Here is an 18,636-nt window from a genome sequence, read left to right on the forward strand (position 1 = left end):
TCTACTAGGTCCATCTGTTCTAGTGTGTCATTTAAGGCCGATGTTTCCTTATTGATCTTCTGTTTGGATGATCTATCCGTTGGTGTAAGTGAGTGTTAAAGTCCCCTACTATCATTGTGTTACTGTCTATTTCTGTTTTTATGTCTGTTAATAATTGCTTTATATATTTAGGTGCACCTACATTGGGTGCGTAGATATTTACAAGTGTTATATCCTCTTGTTGGATTGTTCCCTTGATCATTATGTAATGCCCTTCTTTGTCTCTTTTTACAGTTTTTGTTTTAAAGTCTATTTTGTCTGATATGAGTACTGCTACCCCAGCTTTCTTTTCATTGCCATTTGCATGGAGTATCTTTTTCCATCCCTTCACTTTCAGTTTGTGAGTGTCTTTAGGTCTGAAATGTGTCTCTTGTATGCAGCATATATATGGGTCTTGTTGTTTTATCCAATCAGCCACCCTATGCCTTTTAATTGGAGCATTTAGTCCATTGACGTTTAAAGTAGCTATTGATAAGTATGTACTTACTGCCATTTTTAACTTTTTTTTTTCTCAGTGTTTTGGTAGTCCTTCTCTGTTCCTTTCTTCTTCTATACAGAATTGATGGTCTCTTTAGTTTGACCTCTGTCTGAAAGCTCTACTCTTTAACTCCCCTTCTCCCTCCTTTTATGTTTTTGATATCATATCTAACCTCTTTTTGTGCATTTGTATCCATTACCCTTTTATCATGGAAATAGATAATTTTTCTTATTTGTGGTCTTCTCTTTTCCCCTTAAATCAGTCCCTTTAACATTTCTTGTAGCACTGGTTTCTTGGTGACAAACTCCTTTAATTTTTGCTTGTCTGGGAAATTTTTGATGTCTCCTTCCATTTTGAATGATAACCTTGCTGGGTAGAGTATTCTTGGCTGTAAGATTTTTCCTTTTAGCACTTTAAATATATCATGCCAATCTCTTCTAGCCTGTAAGGTTTCTACTGAGAAGTCAGCTGATAGCCTTATGGGGTTTCCTTTGTATGTAACTTGACTCTCTCTTGCGGCTTTTAGGATTCTCTCTTTATCTTTAATTCTGGACATTTTGATTATGATGTGTCTTGGTGTGGGCCTCTTTGGGTTTATCTTGTTTGGGGTTCTCTGTGCTTCCTGTACCTGGATGTCTGTTTCCTTCCTTAGGTTAGGGAAGTTTTCATCTATTATTTCTTGAAATAGATTCTCTGCCCCTTTGTCTCACTCTTCTCCTTCCGGGACACCTATAACACAGATGTTAGTGTGCTTGATGTTGTCCCAGAGGTTCCTTAGACTGTCCTCATTCTTTTTAATTCTTTTCTCTTTTACCTGTTCAGCTTGGGTAATTTCTTCTAGCCTTTCGTCCAGCTCACAGGTCCGTTCTTCTGTATCCTCTACTCTGCTTTTGAGTCCCTCTAGTGAATTTTTCATTTCCAGTATTGTATTCTTCATTTCTGATTGGTTCTTTTTTCTATCTTCCATTTCTTTGTTGACATTCTCACTGAGTTCATCTATTCTTCTCCCCAGATCAGTGAGCATCCTTAACACTCTTTGTTTGAACTCTCTGTTGGGTAGGTTGCTCATTTCTGTTTCACTTAGTTCCTTTTCTGGAGTTTTGTCCTGTTCCCTTACTTGAAATATATTCCTTTGCCTCCTCCTTTTGCCTCTTTCCCTGTGCTTGTGTCTACTTATTAGGTAGGTCAGCTATGTCTCCTGCTCTTGGATAGGTGACCTTATGTAAGTAATGGCTTAGGAGGCCTGCAGTGTGCTTCCCTCAGTTCTCAATGTTCCAGGGGTGACCCCTATCTGGGCTACGTGTGTCCTTCTGTTGTGGCCTGTTTGCTCTCCCTGTAGGTGCCCAGGGAGGCCGAGTTATGCTCCTGGCCAGCTGTTATAATGCTCAGCTGCTTGTAGTTGCTGTGGGCCCTTCAGTCTCTTTATCAGATGTGGGGAGCCCCAGCACAGTTGGCTGCGAGTTCTAATACCACATTTGTGTTGCAGTATTTCTTTTAAGTGAGTAGGCCCCCAGCGTGGCAGGTTGTTAGGCTCAGGGCCTTACAATTGCTATAAGCCTCCAGCCTTTAGGTCTCTTGTCAGCTCTCTGAGGATTGCAGCTGGGTGGGGCTGGCCTCAGGCACGGGAGCACCCAATTGTTTCAGGTTTTGGAAGGTGGGGCAAACCCCCTATGTGGGTCTTTGAGAAGCACAAGTCTTCTGCAGCTGATAAGCCCTGCTGCCCACAGGTCCACACCCACAGTCAACATAGTCCTGCCCCATGTGCGCCCGGAGCTCCCAAAGCGGACCCAGTCTCTCCACGGTGGGAGCCCCACACACTCCACCACCGCCCCACACTCTCCACCCGCTCCTTATACATGCCCTGCCTGGGCTAGCAGGCCTCAGGGATAACTCCAATGGCATCTGTGTCAGCACGCCCACACCAGGCCACAACAACGGCCACCGCCAATGTCGCAGTTCCTGGAGAGGCCTCACCTCTTACCGAGATGCACTCAGGGCCTATCAGGTGAGTCTCTTTTCACCAAAGCACTGTACCCCTTTCTTTCTGGTGATTTTAGGTTGTTTTCTGAAACGGGTGAGTTTGCACATGGGCCATTTAAGAGCCAGTTTTAATTTCTTTGTGAACCAGCTTTTCTGGGGGTACTCCCCAGTGTTTTAGTAGCAGGCAAAGTCAGATATTATGCCACTCGTCTCGATTGTGCTGGGTCCACAAAATGCCCACAGTTGGAGCGCCCCCCGGCTCAGCGCCCCGCACCTCCAGGAAGGGCTGCGTACCTGTGGGCTGCTCCTGGGTGGCCGTGACGCTGGCGGCTTGTGAAGGCGGGGTTTTTCTCTCCAGAAGGGAGTTTCTGCCTCTTCTACCTCAGTTAGGATTGTCCGTTGTTGCAGGAGTTCCTCTTATCCAGTTTTGAGTTCTGTCTCAGGGGTAATTTTTCCACAAGTAGTTGTAAATTGGCTGTGTCCGTGGGAGGAGGTGAGTTCAGAGTCTGCCTACACCCCCATCTTGACTTCCCTCTTCTGTGAACTCTAAATTAGCCAATACTGAAACACTGCTCCCAGGTGAATACAGGATTAGTCTCCTGTAGCCTCTGGTTACAGCATTTTCATGGATTCTTCAATACATAACTTTGTTTTATGTACGTTTTTGTTTAAAGACATTTTACTCAATATATATGGTCGGTTCATTAACATTGACCTTACGGCCAACAGTACTGTAACTCATGCCTGAACGAAGCTTACCCAATACACATATTTTCTCTGTAACGCACATCACAGCCTTCTTTTTTTTTTTTATGTGAAGTAATTTTTATTTTTTTTTATTTTAAATTTTTTGTTTATTGCAGTAACATTGGTTTATCATCACAGCCTTCTTGTGTTTAGGATACTAGACAGAACTTCACCACTTCACTTGGGGATCATGTTAAACAGCGATGTCACCAACAAAAAGCACAAAAACGCAAAAACGTGGCATTAAATAAAGTGGAAAGGGCACTTCTTTACAGGATAAGAACTGAGGCAAGAAGACAGAGTGTTGCCTTGTTCAATCTCAGCTGGGAACTTGTAGGTTCAAATTTTTTGACGTTCTGTGCATGTCTGTGAATGACTGTGAAAGCACCATGAGTATTGACTTTGGGTTACAAATACATTTTAGTGAGTAGGTGGATTCGTAAATACAGAATCCCCTAATAAGGAAGCTCGACTATATATAGATACATATAAATAAATATGCACATATACATAAACATGATATATATATATAGTATACTCTATCCCATTTCTCATTAGGTTCTAGTCAATCTCTAACACTTCAAGATTTTCCCCACCTCTGAGCCCTCCTGCATAAGGTCTCCCTGGGTCTCTGATGTTCTTTTCCATTCTTGCTCCTTCCTTCTCACATGACTGGCTGTCTCCTCATTTGTTAGATTCCAACCTTAGTGTCACTTCATCAAAGAGGACTACCTGGGGCACCTTATCAAAAGCAGGTCCCACTTCACAACCAGTTATTCTCTATTCATTCACTATTTGAGCACCTATGACACGCTACGTGCTGAACGAGGTACTGGGATGACAGTGGCCCATGAGAAGGTGAGAGACTCGATCACCTGCTGTTTATGTTTGTGAACTGCATTGTTCATATCTTCTCTGTCCTTACCGACATTCACTACTTGTAATATTAGCTATCGGGACAGGTGTGTTAACATCTCACGCCACATTTGGGGATTTGTCTATTTCTCCTTTTTAGCTGTCAAGTTTGGATTTGCATATTTTGAAGATGTGTTATTGACAGAGATGTTTGGGATTACAATATCCTCCTGTAGAATTGACCCCTTTTGTCATTATGAAATGGCCCTTTTTAGTGTTTAATCTTCTTGCTTTAAATATAACGTTGCTGACATCACTACAGCTATACCAACTTTATTCTGTGTGATGTTTTCAAGCATATTTTCCTACCAAGTTACTTCTGACTTCTCTGTGTCTTCATTTAAGGCTCACCTCTTATAAGCAGTATCTGGTTAAGTTTTTTTCTTAATACGCTAATGGGATAGTCTTTGCCTTTGGGGGCCAGAGCCCTCATCTTACTCCGCTATTGCTTTCTTGTTCAGGTAGCCAAATTTAGTTCTTTAGCACCCAAGCCCACACCCATTTTATATACCAGGTCCTTACTCACCATTTAGCTCCATCTGTACCCGAAGACACAGCTGGGTCTGATTCATCTTGGCAAAGATGTTGTGAGTCACATCCCAAGCTAGTCGTCCGGGGAAGTACTCCATCAAGAGGTGAACCACCTCCCCCCATCTGGCTGTCTTCAGCTGGTCCCAGGTAATCTGGATGGAGCCAGGTCTGGGGTTCTTATCCACTAACAGCTGCTTGAACCTTTGTAGCTCCTCCTTGCTTAAATAGACCATGTACAGCATGACCCCATCTTTGAAAGGGGATGTGAAAGAGTAAGAGGATGTCAAGGATGAGGTGGAAGAAGAAGGAGAGGAGGAGGAGGAGGAAGAGGAGGAGAAATAGCAGGAGGAAGGGTCAGCTTTCAGATTCACGTCACTCATCTTCACTCAAGGCTGAGAACCTCAGCTTCAGTGATAAAAACAACCAATCAGAAGAGAGAACTGATGAGACCTGTGGAGACATTAAATTATGAGAAAGTGAAAACACCACCCAAGATGACAGATTTGTTGAATCTATATTTGGTGGAGCACACTGTGTGCCAGATAGTCTCTTTACCTCCTGTCCTCAAAGATTCTCCATGTTGTGGAAAACCCTGGGGGCCCATCCAGTACTTGGGCTCAGTGTTTAGACTCAAATCTACTTTGCAGTTTTTATTTTCTATTCCACTTACTAGCAAAGTAACTGTGGTGAAATTACAGAACCTCTCTGTGCCTCTTTTCTCATCTTTATACAGGGATCATCTCATCCCCACTCATGGGGTTGTGAGGATTTTCAAAGAGATCAATCCACAAGTACATTTAAGATAGTGCCAAGCACATCGTAGCTAACAATTATTCAGGGCTTACTTCTATACCACGGTTATTTTAAAGACTTGGTGGAAATTTATAAAAAGCCCCTGGAAATCAAAGGTATGTTATTTCCCTCTATCCATTCCCTCCACTGTCCCATCGTTCTTTTGTCTCCTTCTATCAGGTATATTATGGACAAGACATTGAATGTGGAGAAGAGGAGAGAAAAGGATGAAGTGACTAGCAGAAGAGGGGCTTTCTTCTTGTTCTACTCATATATTATTGCTTCTCTGATGTATCTTTCATTATCATTTTTTAAAAAATTTTTGTTTATTGCAGTAACATTGGTTTATAACTCATTATCATTTTTTAATTCTCATCCCTATAATCTGAGAAATTCCTGGATAGTTCCCTCAGGTCATCATGTATTGGGCACTGACTCAAAGTTTTATCTCCTTCAATTCACTGCAATGGTTTTGGATAACTGCAAGTTCCTTGTGGATGACAACCACACTTTAAGTAAGCATTCAACCTTCACCTTCACCCTTGAATTCTGTCATTCCTGATATCTGAGCAAAAAAGCCTCCATTAAGAAAAAAGAAAGATCTAAAATGAACAACCTAAATTTACACCTCAAGGAACTAGGAAAAGAAGAACAAATTAAGCCCAAGTTTCGCAGAAGGAAGGAAACAATAAAGATTAGAGCAGAAGTAAATGAAATAGAGTCCAGAAAGACAATAGAAAAGATCAACAAAACTAAGTGTTAGGTTTTTGAAAAGATAAACAAAATGGACAAAGCTTTAGCTAGACTAGCCATGAAAAAAAGAGAGAATACTCAAAATTAGAAATGGAAGAGGAGACATTACAACTGAGATCACCGAAATACAAAGGATCATGAGAGAGTACTATCAACAATTATGCTTCAACAAATTGGATAAGCAAGAAGAAATGGATAAATCCTAGAAACAAACAAGCTACGAAGACTGAATCATGAAGAAATAGAAAACCTAAACAGACCATTGATGAGTAAGGAGATTGAATCAGCAATCAAAAATTTCCCAACAAATAAAAGCCCAGGACCAAATGGTTTCCCTGGTGATTTCTACCAAGAATTTAAAGAAGAATTAACACCAATCCTTCTCAAATTCTTCCAAAAAATTGAAGGGGAGGGAACACTTACAAACTCATTTTACAAGGCCAGCATTACTCCAATACCAAAACCAGACAAGGACACTACAAGAAAAGAAAATTACAGGCCAATATCCCTGATGAACATAGATGCAAAAATCCTCAACAAAGTACTAGCAAATTGAATTCAACAGCACGTTAAAAGGATCATACACCATGATCAAGTGGGGTTTATCCTTGGGATGCAATAATGGCTCAACATACACAAATCAATAAACATGATACAACACATTAACAAAATGAAAGGTAAAACCCATATGATTATCTCAATAGATGTAGAAAATCATTTGACAAAATTAAACATCCTTTCATAATGAAAACTCCCAAAAAATTAAGTGCGGATGGAATGTCCCTCAACATAACAAAGGTCATACATGACAAGCCCGCAGCTAACCGTACACTCAACTGTGTAAAGCTGAAAGTTTTTCCTCTAAGATCAGGAGCAAGACAAGGGTGCCCACTCTCACCACTCCTATTCAACACAGTACTGGAAGTCCTAGCCAGAGCAATCAGGCAAGAAAAAGAAACAAAAGGTAGCCAAATCAGAAAGGAATAAAATTATCTCTGTATGCAGATGACATGATGTTATATATCATGTCATCTGAAAAAACTCTAAAGATTCCACCAAAAAACTGTTAGAACTAAGAAGTCAATTTAGTTAAGGTGTAGGATACAAAATCAATATATAAAAATCAGTTGCATTTCTATACACTAACAATAAAATATTTGAGAAAGAAATTAAGTAAACAATCCCATTTAAAATAGCATCAAAAAGAATAAAATATGTAAGCATAAATTTCGTCAAGAAGGTGAAAGGTCTGTACACTGAAAACTATATGACATAGATAAAAAAATTAAGAAATTAAAAAGATTTAGGACACAAATAAATGGAAAGATATCCTGTGTTCTTGGATTGGAAGAATTGATATTGTTAAAATGTCCATACTACCCAAAGCCACCTATGGATTCAATGCAGTCTCTATCAAAATTCCAAGGGCATTTTCCACAGAAATAGGAAAAACAATCTTAAAATTCATATGGAACCACAAAAGACCCTGAATAGCCAACACAATCTTGAGAAAGAAGAACAAAGCTGGAGGCATCACACTGCTCAATTTCAAGCTATATTACAAAACTCTAGTAATCAAAACACTATGGTACTGGCATAAAGACAGACACATAGACCAATGGAACATAATCAAGAGCCCAGAAATAAATCCACAAACATATGGTCAACTAATAATTGAAAAGGGAGCCAAGAATATGCAAGGAAAAAAGAGTAATCTCCTCGAAAAATGTTGTTGGGAAAACTGGATATCCACACGCAAAAGAATGAAATTGGACTCATCTTACACCATATGCAAAAAAATAACTCTAAATGAATTAAAGACTTAAATGTATTACCTGAAACTAGAAGAAAACATACAGGACAAGCTCCTTGACATTGGTCTTGGTAATGATTTTGGGGGTATGACACCAAAAGTTCGGGCAGCAAAAGCAAAAATAAACAAGTGGGACCATATCAAACTAAAAAGCTTCTGCACAGCAAAAGAAACAATCAACAAAATGAAGAGGCAACCAACAGAATGGGAGGAAATATTTGCAAACTGTATATCTGATAAGGGGTTAATATCCAAAATATATAAGGAACTCATACAACTCAATAGCAAAAAAATAAAACAAAAGAACAAACAAAAAAACCTGCCACCACCAAAACAACGCCAACAACAACAACAACAAAAACCCAACCAAAAACCCCATTAAAAATGGGCAAAGGCCAAGTAGACATTTTTCCAAAGAAGACATACAAATAGCCAAAAGGTATGTGAAAAGATGTTCAACATTACTACTCATTAGGGAAATGCTAAGAAAACCACAATGAGATATCACCTCAAACCATCAGAAGGGCTATTATCAAAGACACAAGTGTTGGCGAGGATGTGGAGAAAAGGGAACCCTGGTGCACAGTTGGTGAGAATGTAAATTGGTGCAGCCACTATGGAAAAAGGTATGGAGATTCCTCAAAAAATTAAAAATAGAACTACCATACGATCCAGCAATCCCCCTTCTGGGTATATATCCAAAGGAAACGAAATCAGGATCTTGAAGAGATATCTGCATCTCCATGTTCATTGCAGCATTATTCACAACAGCCAAGATATTGAAACAATCTAAGTGTCCATCAGTGGATGAATGGATGAGGAAAATGTGGTGTATATACAACGGAACATTATTCAGCCATTAAAAACAAGGAAGTCCTGCTATTTGCAATAATATGGATGAATGTGGAGGATATTACGCTAAATGAAATAAGCCAGAAACAGAAAGATACATACTGTATGACCTCACTTATATGTGGAATCTAAAATGTCGAACTCATAAAACCAGAGAGTAAAATGGTGGTTGCCTCGGGCTGGGCTTAGGGGAAATAGGACGATGTTGGTCAAAGGGTACAAACTTTTAGTTTTAGGATGAATAAGTTCTGGGAATCTCATGTACAGCATGATGGTTATAGTTTATAATACTACTGTGTACTTGAAATTTGCTAAGAGAATAGATCATAAGTGTTCTCACCACAAGAAAAAAATGATAACTAGGTAAGTTGATTAACTTCGTTGTGGTAATCATTTCTCAATGTATACATATATTACGTCATCACTTTCTACACCTAAAAAAATCATGTTGTACAACCTAAATATATATAATTTTTGCCAATCATACCTTTATAAAGAGGGACAAAATTATTTAAATTTTAAAATTTATTTTAACTTACTGTATAAATATAAAATATAATACATAATTATAATATATATTATATATTTAATTATATAATTAAATATAGTAACATATTCAATAATATTATATATTAAATATATATTATTATATATTTATATATTAATAAATTACATAATTTATTTACATAATTTATTTTAAATTCTTCAATTAATTATATTAAATTCTTCAATTAATTATTTTAAATTATTCAATTAAAAATTATGTTGTATATATTTAACATAAAATTTACTATTTAACCATTTATAAGTATAACTTGGTGGAATTAAGTATATTCACAAGGTTGTGCAATCACCACCACTACCCATTTCCATAATTTTTCCATGATCCCAGACAGAAACTCTGTATCCATTAAATAATGCGTCTTCATTCCCCATTGCCTTCTTCCTCTAGTCCATGGTAACCTCTGTTTTACTTTTTATCTCTATGAATTTTCCTATTCTAGGTACCTCATATAAGTGGAATTGTACAATATTTGACCTTTTGTGTCTGGCTAATTTCACTTAGTGTAATGTTTGTAGTATATATCAGAATTTCATTCCTTTTAAAGGCTGAATAATATACCGTTGTATGCATAGGATACATTTCTTTTATCCATTCATCTGTCATTGGACATTTGGATTGTTTTGATCTTTTGGCTGTTGTGAATAATGCTGCTTTGAATATTAGTGTGCAAGTATCTGTTTGAGTTCCTATTTATGATCCTTTTGGGATATACCCAGAAAGGGAATTGCTGGATCAATGGTAATTTTACATTTAAAATTTTGAGGAACTCCTATACCGTTTTCCACAGCCACAGCGCCATTTTACATTCCCACCATCAATGCACTGGAATCCCAATTTCTCCACATCTTCACCAAGACCTCTTATTTTCCATTAAAAAAAATAATAGTCATCATAATGGGTAAACATCTTTAAAAAGTAAAAAGCTGTCATCTTCATCTGGTTCAGTGGTAGAATCTTGACCACCCTAGAGAGTCCATATAACCTTAAATTTTCATGAAAATTCTATCACATTGATCCTTTCCGCTCCATTTTACAAAGGAAAAAAATAAGGTTTATGTAGGTGAAGTAAATTGAGCCAAAGCTGCAAGTGGCGGAAACCAGCAGTTGGAGCCATGTCTGATTCCCGAATCCATAAACTGAGCCACGCAGCTGACCTGATAATTATCTTTATTGAAAAGAAATACTTGGGGGAAGTGGCACCAAAGCCAGCATTTCTTAATCCTAGCTACTTCCTCCTCTACTCTGTGCCTCATTATTTCCCCTTCGTGTCTACAGCTATCTTGATTTTTTTTTTTTTGTGAGGAAGATTAGCCCTGGGCTAACATCCAAGCCCATCTTCCTCTACTTTATATGGGACGCCACCAAAGCATGGCTTGACAAGTGGTGCATCAGTCCGCACCCAGGATCCGCACCTGTGAACCCTGGGGCCGCCCGAAGCTGAGCGTGCGAACTTAACTGCTATGCCACCGGGCTGGCCCTTATCTTGATTTTTTAATGTCAAGCGCTAATGACTACCTAGAACTCTGAACACTTGGAGACTCTAGGACATCTCTTTCAGGTCTTGGGACTTTTTCCAGCTCTTCCAGTCTCTTGGCCCGCAGACTCTCAGAGCTGGAAGGAAAATCGGGAATTTAGGGCTCCACGTCAGGGACAGAAAGACTGGGTTTAGAGATTGGTAAGGATTTTATCAATGAAGCAGAACTTGTCATTTTCAAAGGTGAATCTCTAGCTTTTGCTTTGCATTTTTGATATGGGCCAGTTGGACTTGGTGAACTCAAGTGTCTGCCACTGTAACTGTAAGAAAGTGAGGTGATGAGAAAAATAGGAGGTAGAAAAGAGAGAGAGAGAGAGCAAAAAAAAAAAAAAAAAAAAAACCACTCACCCCTGAAGGGAATTAGGCTTCCTGGCTCCTTCCTGTCAAAAACATTTCCCAAAGCAGAAAGAAAAAGCACATGTTCTGCCCCACCCCCAAACCATAATAGGCTCTGGGGGTCAGGGCAATTGACACCCTCGCTTCCCATTGGCCAGGGCTGGCACATTATCCTTCTGCCTTGCAGATATTTGAAAGCACTTAGCATCCTAGGTCAGAGGAAATGGACTACAAGGCTGTTCCCGCGGGTGCTTCCGATTTGTGAATGAAATGTTCCCCTACCTCTTTGGTTCAGAAGAACAAGCAACTTTAGGAAACTATGGGTTTGGAGGGCTTCCCAAATTCATAGAGGGCTAACACTGTGGTCAGTCCAAATGCACTGCTTCCCATTTGGAAACATCTAGAGCAATTCATTGGATGATCTTGTTCACCTGCCATCTCCCCTACACTTGGAGTGTAATTTTACTGAGCAAAAGGAGGGTCTCAATCTGCGTCCCCAAGCAACAGGCCCTGTCAAAGGGAGACCCAGAGACAGAGCGTGTGGGAAAACCACACACACACACACACACACACACGCGCACACACAAGTACGTCGGTAGTAATTTTCCGTGGAGTCTTTTGGGTTTTCCGATATGCAATCAACTCATAGTTGTTCCTTTCCAATTCTTACACCTTTCTCTAATTGCTTCTTAATTGCCAACTTAGAATTGCCAATGTAAACTTAAAATAGTTAAAATCACTAATTTAATTGGCTAATGCCTCCAACATGATGTTAAACAGTAGTGGTGTTAAGCCTATCCTGTCTTGTTCCTGACTTAGTGGAAAAGCTCTGCATATAGGATGGAATGGTTTCACGTGTGGTTTTCCTGGAGTTGGGAGAAGAAATGGTCACTGTGTGTGGTTGCCTCTGTGATTTTAAAGCCTCATTGACTCTTCTTCTCATCTTTCATTGTTCTAAGAGATCTCTCAGATGGTGGGAGAGGTACTCATATCAATGGCGTTCTGCTGGAGTGGAAGACTCCACTTACATCAGGATAGCAGGGTTTTTAATTAGAAACCCACTTTGCCTCCCCTCTCCCAGCTAGTGATGATTTACACCTGGAGGAGAAGGGATCAGCTATTACATGCAGCAGCTGGGTCTTGGTGGCTTCTCCGCCTCTCCGGAGTTTTGCTGGAACAGAGAGGGCGGGAAGAGAGCCATAAACCAGACCGCCCAGAGATGGACCTGGGAGGAGGTTGAGGAACTCCAGGGCCAATCATGGGCTGGGGAGGGGGTGGGGTTGACAATTCTTTGAGGTTCCCCGAATCAAGGCATCTGGAAACTTGTACGAGAGTAGAAGTCTGATTGGTAAGTGACGTCTTCTTTGTCTTTTGCTCCAAACCTTTACCTTTCTCTGGCATCCCATTCCCTATTGGATCCCGCAGGCATTTTCTTTTCTTTCTCTTTTAAAAACAGTTTTATAGAGGCATAATTGAGATACACAACACTGCACATAGTTAATGTATACAATTTGATGAGTTTGGACACAGGCATACGCCTGTGAAACCATCACCACCACAACCAAGGTAATAGACACATATCCATCACCACCAAAGTTTCTTTTTATCTTTTTTTTGTGTGGTAAGAACACTTCACGTGAAATCTACCCTCTTAACAAAATTTTAAGTGCACAATATAGTATTGTTGACGGTGGGCACTCTGCTAGACAGCAGATCTCCGGAACTAATTCTTCTTGTGTAACTGAAACTTCTTGCAATGAGATATACATACAATGGAATTTTATTCAGCCTTAAAAAAGGAAATCCTGCCATTTGTGACAACATGGATGAGCCTAGAGGACATTAAAGTGAAGCAAGCCAGTCCTAGGACAAATACTGCATGATTCCGTTTCTATGAGGTACCTAAAAGAGTCAAACTTATAGAAGCAGAGACCACAACAGTGGTTAGCAGGAGTTAGGGGAGGGAAAGGTGCGTTGTTGCTACTGGCGTTTTCTTAATCATCAGCAGGAATTTATTGCCTGTCTGTCCTTCTCTCCTTTGAAGCTTCCCACTTTCTAGACCCAGGGGATTCCACAGGTCTTTGAGAGCTTCCAGCTGAATCGCTCCATTCTTGCATCCTCTCTGTCCAGGGCTTTGCACCTGCTGTTTTCACTGACCATTGCCCCTTTATCCTCTTTCCACCCTCCTTGGCTCAATCTGATGCATCCTTCAAGTTTCGTATAATTCCCTTTCCTAGTCTCACTTGCTTGTTCTCCTTGCAGTGTAATCTCATGGCCCCCTGTAGGATCCCTTCTCGTACTCAACACACGTAATTCTAATCACAGTCGATCCTCATTATTCACGGACTCCATAATTGTGAATTCACCTACTCGCTAAAATTTATTTGTAACCCCCAAAATCAATCCTCGTGGTGCTTTCCCCTGTCATTCTTGGGCATGCATAGAGCGGTGAAGAATTTGAGTCACTTGACACGTTCCCAGCTGAGGATGGACAAGGCAATGCTCTGCCTTCTTGTTTCAGCTCTTATCCTCTACAAAAGTGTGCTTTTCATTGGTTTATAACATTAAACAAAAAACAAAAAATAAATGGATTAGGCACCTTTAAAAAAAAAAACTAATATCACACAAAAAAGTGTGCTTTTCATAGGTCTCTCTGGTGCCATGTTTTTGCATTTTTGTGCTTGTTTTTGGTGACATCACTGTTTAACATGACCCCAAGTGTGGTTCTGAAATGTTGCCTACTGTTCCTAAATGCACGAAGTCTGCGATGTGCCTTATGGAGAAATACGTGTGTAAGACAGGCTTCCTTCAGGCATGAGTTATAGTGTTGTTGGTTGTGAGTTCCATGTTAATGAAACAACAACATATATTAAATAAGGTGTCTTTAAACAGAGACACACATAAAACAAGGTTATATATTGATTGGTTGACAAAAGTCTTGTGACCAGAGGCTCCCAGGAACCTGATCCTGTATTTCCTGGAGAAGCAGTGGTTCAGTAGTCACTAATTCAGGGGTCCTGGCGACTTTACAGAGCATAATTATTGTGAATAATGAGAACTGACTTACGACAGCAAATGATACACGTTTAACGAACACCTCATGTCTGCCTCATGTTGTACCTGGGAATGGAGAATTGAACAAGGCAGACAAAGACTTCCTCAACATGCGTCTTCATAGCTAGTTTGCAAGCTCATGAGATCTGCTCATTCAAGGCTGAGTCACCAGTTCCTAGGGTAGCGAATCCCCTGGCTTCTAGTAGGTGTTTGCTGATAGCTTAATGCTATTTGAATCTCACATAAACTTTTCCCCTAGTCTTTCTGTTAATAACTCAAAAGGGTTTTCTCCATGATTTTCCAAGTCATTCCTGGTATTCCCTCCTCCTTCTTTTTCCCAACCATTTTCAGCACTAGTCCTGTGAATTTGGGCTGCTGGGATGGGTTTTAACCAATACCTGTTCTGAGGATCTCATTATGGGAGACGTTAGTCCGCAAACCAGTAGCCTCAAGCATAGCTTTGTGTCCTGCTATATTCTATGTCGCCTTCAATGCTCCCTGGGGTTTTGAGATGACCAGCATCCTGGCTGGACCAAGCTCCAAAGGTAATAGCAGCAGATATCTTTTTTATTTTATTTTATGTTATGTTTTTTTTTTTGTCATAAACATTCATTTATATCAGCTTTGGGATCTTTTTGGGTTTATTTGTAAGACTGACAAAGTTAAACTAGAGATATTTCTAAGCAAGTATTTTTTTTCTTTGATACCTCATTTTTTGTTACTTGAATTTGTGATCACTCTTTCATATATTGGCAGTTTTTGACATATAAAAAGCTGTACATATTTAACATATACAACTTGATGAGTTCGGGGGTAAGTGTACACCCATGAAGCCATTACCATCAAGGCCATAAATATCCATCACCTCCCAAAGTTTCCTTCTGCCCTCTTTATTATTATTATTTGTGGTAAAAACACTTAACATAAGATCTACCCTCATAGCGTATTTTAAGCATACAACACAGTATTATTAGCTATAGGCACTATGCTGCACTCTAGATCTTCAGAACTTATTTATTTTGCATAACTGGAAGTTTGTGCCCTTTGACAAACGTCTCCTTATTTCTTCCACCCCTCGGCCCCTGGCAATCGCCATTCGACTCTCTTTTGTGAGTTTGATTATTTTAGTTTCTCATAGAAGTGAGATTGTGCAGTATTCATCTTTCTGTATCTGGCTTATTTCACTTAGGATAATATCCTCCAGGTTCATTCATGTTACCAGGTGGTGGGGGGAATAGGGAGAGGTTGGTAAGGTCTGAGGATCTAATAATGTATAACATGGCGATTCTGGCTGATAACCCTGTATTGTATAATTGAGATTTGCTAAGAGAGTAGAACTCAAATGTTCTCACACAAAAACTGTATAAGGTGATATATTGTGAAAAAATAATATGTGAGCTGATGGGTGTGTTAATTAATTAGATGAGGGAATCCTTTCACAATGTATATGTATATCAAATCATTTTAAATATCTTACAATTTTATTTATTAATTATACTCAAAGCTGAAGTTCAAAAAAAAAAGGAGGAAAGTCCTTTTCCCTTTTTACAGGAGTGAGAATTAAAATTTTTTAATTTTTGACTTGTATTTGCCCTTACAATGGCTTAATGCATGTTATGTATACACCCATGTACCATGATGTCCCTGTTCAAGATAAGGAATGTTTCCAGTACCCTAGAACACCTCTGAATGCCCCCTCCCTGGCTCCCCCAGAGCTAACCACTATTCCAAATTCTATCACGATAGATTATATTTTTGAACTTCACATAAAGATACTATGCAGTGTGTACCTTTTGTTATCCGGTCTCTTTTGCTCAACATAATTGTGAGGTTGACCTGTGCAGCTGCAGGTGTCAGTTATTTGTTTATTGCTGTAGAATTCCATTGTACGGGTGTAACGATTTATACATTCTCTTGTTGGTGGACGTTTGGGTTCTTCCAAGTGTTTGGTTATCATTCACTAGAGCTGCTATAAACATCCTTGTACACGTCTTTTGGTGAATGTTCTTTTGCACATGTAGTCAGGAGGGGAATTGCAGGGTGTATGTACATTTAGCTTTAGGACAGGCTGCAAACAGTTTTACAAAGTGGCTGAATCTCTTCGCTCCTACAAGTAATGTATGGGTGTTCCAGTTGCTCCCCATCTTTGACAACACTTGGTGATGTCAGCCCTTATCATTTCAGCCACTCGGGTTGGGGTGTAGTATTATTTCTTTATGGTTTTAACTGAAAAATTCTGATGAGTCAGGCTTATAGGTCATTTGAATAACCTCATTTGCGAGGTGCCTATTAAAGTGTTCTGACCGTTTCGTAAAATTAGGATGTTTTTATTGCAGTCATTGGGTGTAGTGTTCTATATATATCTGTCAATTAGGTCTCATTGATTAATTCCGTGGTTCAAATATTCTATATCCTTACTTTTTTTTCCTGCTTTTTCCTTTTATTATTGAGATACGTGTTTAAATATCCAATTAATCATTTTAGTTCTATTTTTGCTTTATATATTTTGAAGATATAGTATTAGGAGCATAAGAATTTAGACTTGCTGTACCTTCCTGCTGGATTGATTCTATTATAAAATGTCCTCACTATTTAGTGATAATTTAATTTTGCCTTAAAATCTACTTAGATAATGGTAGAGCTACACCTGTTTTCCTCTGGTTGGGGTGTGCATGCTGCATTTCTTCCACATTAATTTACTTTACATGTTTTATGCTCTGACACTTGAAGTGTGCCTTTTATTTTTAATCCAGTGCGACAGTCTTCTTTAGTGTTTAGCCCATTTATGTTCAGCTAACTGCTAACACATTTAGGTTTTAGTACATTATCTTGCTATTTGTTTTCCAACATCTGTTTTCTGTTCTTTTATTCTTCCTTTCTCATCATTTTTTGAATAAATTAAATATTTCCTGTTAGTCCATTTTTCTTCGATTAATTTTTAGTTACACATTCTCTTATTATTCTTACAGTGGTTCCCTTAGGGAGTTCAACATTCATATTCGACTAGTAGTGTACCAGAGATTACGTCAGGTGATCTGATGAATACAAGAACCTTGAAACAGTTGAGCTTCACATACTTCCTTCTCATCCTTTGTGGTGGTGTTTTCATATTTTACTATGTATGTTACAAATTCCACAAAATGTTGTTGTCAAGGGTCCATAGTCTTTCACATTTATCCATATATCAACCCCTTCTGTGCTCTTTGTTCCTTTATGTCCTGGTGTACTTCCATCTGAAGAAGTTTTTAGATAGTTTTTGGTGGTATATGTCTGCTGGCAATGAATCCTCTTGGCTTTTTTAAAAACATTAAAATTTTGCTGCTTTCTTGAGGTAAGATCAACAAAAGTTGTATATATTTAAGTTGTACAAAATGATTTTTTAAAAGGTGTACAACTGGATGATTTGACGTATGTATACATTATGAAATGATTACCACAATCAAGTTAATTAACATAACCATCAACTCACATGGTTACCCTTTTTTTTTTAATGGTGAGACTACTAAAGATCTTCTCTTAGCAAATTTCAAGTATACAATACAGTATTGCTAACTATAGTCACCACACTGTACCTGAGATCCCCAGAACTTATTCATCTTCTTACTGAAAATTTATGCCCTTTGACCAACATCTCCCCGTTTCCCCCACCTCCAGCCCCTGGCAACTGAGCTTTTGACTGGAAACATCTTGATTTTGTCTTCATTTCTTTTGTTCTTTTTGGTGAGGAAGATTTGCCCTGAGCTAACATCTGTGCTAATCTTCCTCTATTTTGTCTTCATTTTCACAGGATATTTTCACTGGACATAGAATCCAGGTGGGCAGAGTATTTTCTTTTTCTTCACAACAATTTGAAGATGTCATTTCATTGTCCCTTTTATAAAATAGATAATACACATACCCATGTGTCACTGGTTGTTTAGAGAATGAAATGAGGGCAACAATTCATGGTATAGAGTAGGTGCTTAGTATCATTTATTCCTTCTCCTTATAGCTGAGTGCCTTGTGTGCACCAGGCACTGAGGATACAGCCAAGAACAGGAAAGGTCTCTGTTCAAAGGGAGCTTACATTCTTGCGGAAGAGAGATGGATAAATAAGTGTGCAATAAGGCAGTGCTATAAGGAGAAAATAAACAGAGAAGGTATATAGATTAGACAGTTTTGGAGGAGGCGCAAGTCATGGCTTATGGTTTCAACTCTGTTTTTCTTTTCTGTAGGTCCTACTTGTTTTGTGGACATAACAGTTCTTG

The 18,636-nt window shown here is 39.0% G+C and overlaps 1 protein-coding gene across 1 annotated transcript in view; it reads right to left on the reverse strand.

Moving 5' to 3' along the window:
• Nucleotides 1-5,070, reverse strand: part of NLRP8 (NLR family pyrin domain containing 8) — a 29,239-nt gene extending 24,169 nt beyond the window's left edge. Inside the window, exon 1 of the mRNA XM_087422321.1 lies at nt 4,686-5,070. Within this exon, the coding sequence (XP_087278447.1) occupies nt 4,686-5,070 (385 nt within the window). The remainder of the gene's footprint in view (nt 1-4,685) is intronic.
• Between the last annotated feature and the right edge of the window lie 13,566 nt (nt 5,071-18,636).

Source organism: Ceratotherium simum, chromosome 33 (genome assembly GCF_057802395.1).
Source record: "Ceratotherium simum simum isolate JZ-2026a chromosome 33, ASM5780239v1, whole genome shotgun sequence".
Lineage (NCBI taxonomy): Eukaryota > Metazoa > Chordata > Mammalia > Perissodactyla > Rhinocerotidae > Ceratotherium > Ceratotherium simum.